Genomic DNA, 6,959 nt, shown 5'->3' on the forward strand with positions numbered 1-6,959 from the left:
GTATGTAGTTTCTTTCTCCATCCCCCTTCCCATACTTGGGTTGCATGTTCCTGGCTGTCTTTCCTTGACTAGGAGGAAAGTGGACAACCAACTTTCACTAAACCAGGAGATCCTCTACTTGAAGCTGTCCTGGACCAGTTGTTCCTCCTCCCCTCACAGCAGAGAAGAATGGAGTGCTCGAGATCTGAATTTGAGTCCAGATCTTTCAGATCATAAAGTTTAACCAGAGTTTTATATTAGTCTCATTTTCTGTAGATCTAGTAATTATCTTGTATGGGCCACATGCTTAATTGCCTTTTAAAACAGTGAAAACCTGTGCAATATTATCTTTTTCAACAAAACATTTAAACCTTTTATCTGTGTTTTAGCTGGCCTATTGTGTTGTTCAGTTCCTGGAAAAAGATATGACGTTAACAGAACCGGTAAGTGATGTATGTCCAGTTTGAAAATTTTTGGTGCATTTGGTTTAAAAAATAATAATATTGGTTCCACTATGTTTGTGCAACTCCTGAAGATTTGTAGGAAATAAAAACATGCCCGCCTCATTGTCCACATGTGCCAGAGGATTTAGAAGCAAGGAAGGGTCAGTGTGAATACAAATAATGATTTGGCTACTAAACTATGCCAAATTTTGCAAGCATGATGGCTTGTTAATAGGAATTGCCTAAGTCATAGATCTAGACTTTGCTTGAATTCTGAACAAATCAAAATAATTGAATTAGCAAGACTTTTGAAATTACTACATAGACTTTTTGCCTCTGGGAATTTTACATTAAGCAGTGTTTATGGTGGACCAGACTTGTTTAACAAAGCTGATATTGATAAACATTTGACCTACATGAAAAAGTGGAGTTTAGTACAGACATTTCAAGCATTACATGTATTTCTTGTACCACAAATTTGTATACAGACAACAAAATGGAACCTGACTAAAGGTATTGTTAAATCAATTTAAGATTGAAAATTAAGGAATGGTGTACTCCTTTGGTGTTTGTTGAAAGATCAGTGTTTGTCCAAATAATTGGGAAGTGGGAAAGACTCCTATATGCCACTACTGGTATTGTGGTTCTGACACTGAGTGAGCTAGATGGACTAATGGTTTATCTGACTCCTTGTAGTTTCTTGTGTAACATGTAAATGGTTTTTAAAGTTACCATGTACATTTTTGTACAGATAGAAAAATAAATTCAGCCTTTTAAAAGCCATGAGTTGAATTCCAAGAGAATAATAGAAGATACTATAACACTAATAAATGTATGAATTATCCTTCGAAAACACAGAGCTAAAACAGTTTGAGATATGACTGGAACAGAACTGCACTCGAAGTCAAGATGCATTTATCTAAAATTATATAATTATAGTAATCAAAATTAAGGTAGTCTTTCTGTGCATTGTGAGTGGCTAAATGTATAAATCAATCTTAACAGGTGTGTAATGACTCCTATTAAATTATTTCTACAACCTAGGTTATCAGAGGATTGCTCAAATTTTGGCCAAAAACATGCAGCCAGAAAGAGGTCAGTTCTTATTAATTTCCATATATTGAATTGCTAACAGGCCAGAATGTCTGAACACTGTTTATTCTAGCTGTAATATTGCTAATAAGTAGGATTCTACTCATATTTTAAAAATAATTGTCTTAGCACTGAAGTCCATCCCTTTGTGGTCGGTGTCTGTATATGGAGGTATCCCTCTAGTGCTCAAGAGTTCGGTTACCAAATCCCTCTAGAATAACTTGCTGTTTGTCACAGTTCTGTTGTGTAGCCACTTGTGATGTGACTAGAATCAAGCCCACATGCTTTTCTTTATAACAGGTCATGTTTTTAGGTGAAATTGAAGAAATCCTGGATGTTATAGAACCAACACAGTTCAAAAAAATACAAGAACCTCTCTTTAAACAGATAGCCAAGTGTGTGTCAAGTTCACATTTTCAGGTATAACATGGCATTTTCAATTTTTTTAACAGATTCTATGCAACCTCATAGTCCTGATAATTCCTGTATGTATATTTCAGGTTGCTGAAAGGGCTTTGTACTTCTGGAACAATGAATACATTCTGGGTCTGATTGAGGAGAACATTGATAAAATTCTGCCAATTATGTTTGGTAGTTTATACAAGATCTCCAAAGAACACTGGAATCCGTATGTATTTTTTAGCATTCAGTCTTTCAAAAGTTCCTTCAGATACTCATACATTAACTGCTGTGGTTGTGGCATAGCTTAATTGGTAGAGCATGAGACTCTTAACCCATCGGTCATGGATGCTTTCATTTAGATTCCTGCATTTCAGGGGCTTGGAGTGGATGACCTTTAGGGTCCCTTCTCACTCTACAGTTCTGTGATTCTGTGATTTCAGGGTTGTGGGAATGAGCCCCACATTGGGTGAAAGATTGCTGCATTGCAGGGGTTGGGCCCATCTAGTTCAGCATCATGTTCACACAAAGGGTAGTCAAGTCCCTATGGGAAGCACACAAGCAGGACATGAGCACAACAGCACTTTGCTGCTCCTGCTTCATAGCAGCTGGTGTTCATACTGCCCCTGATACTGTACGTAGAACAAAGGCTACTAGTTATGATAGTTTATGTTCCAGGAATTTGTTTAATCTGCTTTTAAAGCTGTCCAAGGTGGTAACCATCACTACATCTCGCAGTACCTGTCAGCCTGCAACTTGGGTTCATGTAACTTGTTTCTTCAAATGGTTTTAGATAAACTTAAGTTCTAACTGAGTCCTTGTAAATGGAAGCCATTACGAAAGTGCTTTTTTTCTTGCAATTGTGGCATTTATAACACTATTTGAACATAGGAATTTGTTGAAAATAGCGTTCCCTATTTTGATGTTACATTGTGATGCATACTAAACACTTCCAATATTTTAACTATGTAATATTACAGTGGTAAGAATAAATTCAGCTGGATTAGCTGGAACTGCTTCCCAGCATTTTGTAACTTGAAAGGCAAACATCCCCAGTGCACAAGTTGAGTCATGAAGCTGCCTTGTATTTTATACAGAAGGGAAACAAAAGTCAGACATTCAAGACAAATGTTGGAACACAACATTTCTCTCTTAATTTAACATTCTACTTTTCCTTATCTTCTAGGACCATTGTGGCATTAGTATATAATGTGCTGAAAACACTGATGGAGATGAATGGGAAACTGTTTGATGAACTCACCAGTACTTATAAAGCAGAAAGACAAAGGTATCTACTTCTTTCACCCACCTCCATTTTGACTATACAAAATGTGCCTGAAAACATCCTCTAGGTAAAGGTAAAGGGACCCCTGACCATTAGGTCCAGTCGTGACTGACTCTGGGGTTGCGGCACTCATCTCGCTTTATTGGCCGAGGGAGCCGGTGTACAGCTTCCAGGTCATGTGGCCAGCATGACTAAGCTGCTTCTGGCGAACTAGAGCAGCACACAGAAACGCCATTTACCTTCCCGCCGGAGCGGTACCTATTTATCTACTTGCACTTTGACGTGCTTTCGAACTGCTAGGTTGGCAGGAGCAGGGACTGAGCAACTGGAACTCACCCTGTTGTGGGAATTCGAACCGCCAACCTTCTGATCGGCAAGTCCTAGGCTCTGTGGTTTAAATGCTAATTTGACATTATGGTAAATTTGTAGCTAAATAAATCTCTCCCCACTAGCCTCATCAAGCAAACCCTGATGCTGATCAGGAAGGCAGCTCTGTGGCTTTGTCCTACCGTGCCAGCAGCACCCGGTAGAGACCTTGTAAAAGTGTCCTGGCACTGTCAGAAGTGCAACTAACAATGACATGACCCAGGGGCTTTTCAGTAGCAGCACCTAAGCTGTGGAATTCTTTCTACTCGGTAGATCTGTGTGACCCCTTCCACTACAGTCAATACTCTTTAAAAACCTTTTTTGTTTTGCTGGGTCTTCGGTTCCTTTTTTATCCTTTGTTTTTCCTGTCGAGACATTTCCTATATGTGGCGTTTTGCTGCTTCTGTCTTGATCAGTATATTGTTTTATTATTTGCTTTGTGATTTTGAGTTTACACTGAAAAGCTACCTTGAAGGATGTTTTGGGCAGAAATGTGGTCTAAAATATTCCTTATAAATCTATTCAAGGAACGGATAAATTTTCCATCCAAGTTGCTGGGGCACTGAGTATTCCTGGCATAACATTGCCACTCATTCTCTCCTCCCCCTTCCCAGTCCTCTCAACATTAAAGGAAAGGACATTGCTCTAGGGCATTCTCTTCTTTCAGTGAGGACAGCTTTTCTGCTGCCAGCTCCTCTATTAAACTCCTTTATCTGCAGTGGATTGGAAAGTCACCCCAGAACCCTCTGGGCATCTCTCACTACTTGTCCAGCGACCTGGGAAGAAGTGCCTCACATGATGCTGTTGGGCCAATCCAGGAGCTGTGTATGAGCTCCACTTCAGAACCAGTAGGTGCTGTGGGTCAGATGCGGCTTGTAAGCTGCCAGTTAGCCACCAACAGGCAGTGGACACCAGCTCACGCTATGATAAACAGGACTTCTGATACGCTTGCTTTATCAAACTCGTTGAGTGCACAGCGACCAAAGACTCACTTTGCTTTACTTTTCTGCAGAGAGAAGAAGAAAGAGCTGGAACGCGAAGAACTGTGGCAAAAGCTGGAAGAACTAAGGCTAAAGAACGCTGTGTCTGACCAGCCGAGCAACACGTCCTCCGTGACAAATGCACAAAATGATCAAGTGCCAAATGAGAGAGACAGCCTCTCTTTGTGAGGCATGTTTTATACACATTTTTTAAAAAACTATGTAAAAATGCAAAAGAAAAACCTCATCAGTATATTTGAAATGGCCATTTTCCCCCTCTGGCAAAATGTAAATGAAATTTTTTGAACTTAAATACAATAATTGAATGTGACATTATTTACCACAGCATATTGTAAATTTGTCTCTAATCATTGCTATATTGTCACTTCTGACATTTCATAGAAAGGAATTTTATCATCCATGATGTGTGTGATTTAATTATGGGAGTGGTGAAAATTATGACTTGAATTATTCTCTTTTTTTATTGTGTTGCACATAGGCATAGAAGTCAGCTATTTACATTTCCCTCCAGTGTGCTTTCACATTACTCCAGACTTTGGCTGAGATTCTGGAAGATACTTCTAGGTTTTCTGTATGTTCTCAGATTAATGCTGTAGTTGTATTCCTACTTATATGGGAGCTAGCCCCATTGAACTTAATAGGGCTTGCTTCTGAGTAAATGTGTCTAGGATTGAATAGCAATCTGTATCTGAATGAGATATTCATCATCTGTCCATTACAGATTTCAGAGCTATTCCTACATAAAGAGGTTCAGAGAGCAAAGCTCTATGGGGATGGAGTGTAAATGAAGCACAAGTTAAAATATGATACAGCACATGTGAGCTTTATGATTGGATAAAGAGAAACTGTCATTGGCTTCCACTCAACAGTTGCTTTGCTGTGCTTGGCTCTCATGTCTCTCTTTAGTGAGAATTCAGTCATTATTTGTCTGGTCCTGTAACTGGGGGTGGAGCCAATCAACGGAGCTCCTAACTTAGCTCAGGACTCCTTGTAGAGAGCCTAGCAGTTTTTGCTTTCAGCTTGGCTCTGCAAGATGGTCCAGTCTCTTATTAAAGGTGCAATTCCTATTCGGGTATAGAAACACCTGTGTGACAAAACAGTTCCTTGTTTTGCTTTAAGAAAAATACAGTGTGCTTATTTAAGATGGGAAGCTGACTCTAGAAGTCTTGTCTGTTTTTTACTTGATCAGGTGGTGTGTTGTTCTTTCTTTTTTTTGCAGAACTTTCTATCAGAGTACCATTCCAGTCTCTTAAATTGCAATTGTGCGGAAAATGGTTTTGTATTGAAAGATTGAGGGATTGAGCAGCATCAATAAAGTCTTTATGTTTGTAATTAGTGCTGTATATTACCATCTTTGTAGTTTTACCATGCCAGACAGAAGGATGCTTGTGGTGGTGTTTTTTTTGGGGGGAGGGAGGGCTCTCAAGAAAGGTATTCAGATTTATGTAAAATATAATGAAAGGACTGAACAAAACATGGGCTGTGAAACTGAAAAGGAGAGAAGTTGGCAAAAGAAATGTATGTACATAAGTCTCTGGTGTAGTTCTAAATGAGCCTTTGTACAGAGAACACAAGGTGGGATTCAACTGAGTCCCATCAGCGGTAGCCTTGTGCAAGGACCTTCTGCTTGTGCATTTTCCCCTCCCCCATGTGCCACCCCCTCCCCGAACTGTGGACCCCCAGAACTGTGTGGAGAGGGGAGGATCAGTCCATATGGCAAACTGAAATTGTTGTGGTGACAAAATGAGGCTACTCCTACATTATATGATCCTTAGTTTCACTTTCACTTCATTGGCTAATCTCTTTCTCAGTTTGGCATGGGATACATACACATGGAAAGCTGTGTTCTGTGATTCCCCCCCCCCCCAAGCCACTGACATGCAATTAAACCGATTTGCTGTAACATGCTCCCTCTTGACTGCCCCCTTCAGGTCTGTCCCTGCCTTCACCCAAAGCTGATTTGGATTCTCTCTTCTTATTCCATCTGCTTTTGAGCTCAGGATTTGTCCTTTGTTGCATCACAGTTTGATTTCTGTGGACTTCAAATAGCAAAACAATAAAATACAAGATATAAGAAATGAAAGGGAGGTGGAGGAACTGCTAAATCCAAAGACCTGCTGGGCTGCCACTGGTAGGTCAGGTGGTAGTATATTGGAGCAGGGGATTCTTTCCTGACTCTTCTCCCCACCACTAAAATAGTAAAACCCAGAAGTGGCTCCTTGTGTACAGTGTTTGTAAATATGCACAGATTTTCTATTAGGAATTTCTTAGGATGGTGGGCAACTGAGATAGTCAACAATGCTTCTCTAGGCATTTTCACTAACTGGCTAGGTTCTACTCATGTAGAACCAATGAAGGCAAGATGTTAGCCTAATACTGACTAGCTTTTCAGTG

The 6,959-nt window shown here is 39.9% G+C and overlaps 1 protein-coding gene across 1 annotated transcript in view; it reads left to right on the top strand.

Annotated features, from left to right (window-relative positions):
• Positions 1 to 5,897, top strand: part of PPP2R5A (protein phosphatase 2 regulatory subunit B'alpha) — a 42,830-nt gene extending 36,933 nt beyond the window's left edge. The window contains exons 8-13 of the mRNA XM_081904177.1: positions 369 to 422; positions 1,467 to 1,517; positions 1,815 to 1,934; positions 2,015 to 2,142; positions 3,100 to 3,201; positions 4,577 to 5,897. Coding sequence (XP_081760303.1) covers positions 369 to 422; positions 1,467 to 1,517; positions 1,815 to 1,934; positions 2,015 to 2,142; positions 3,100 to 3,201; positions 4,577 to 4,733 — 612 coding nt within the window. The 3' untranslated portion in view covers positions 4,734 to 5,897. The remainder of the gene's footprint in view (positions 1 to 368; positions 423 to 1,466; positions 1,518 to 1,814; positions 1,935 to 2,014; positions 2,143 to 3,099; positions 3,202 to 4,576) is intronic.
• The last annotated feature ends 1,062 nt before the right edge of the window (positions 5,898 to 6,959 follow it).

This window comes from Podarcis melisellensis (genome assembly GCF_964234715.1).
Source record: "Podarcis melisellensis genome assembly, chromosome: 3".
Lineage (NCBI taxonomy): Eukaryota > Metazoa > Chordata > Lepidosauria > Squamata > Lacertidae > Podarcis > Podarcis melisellensis.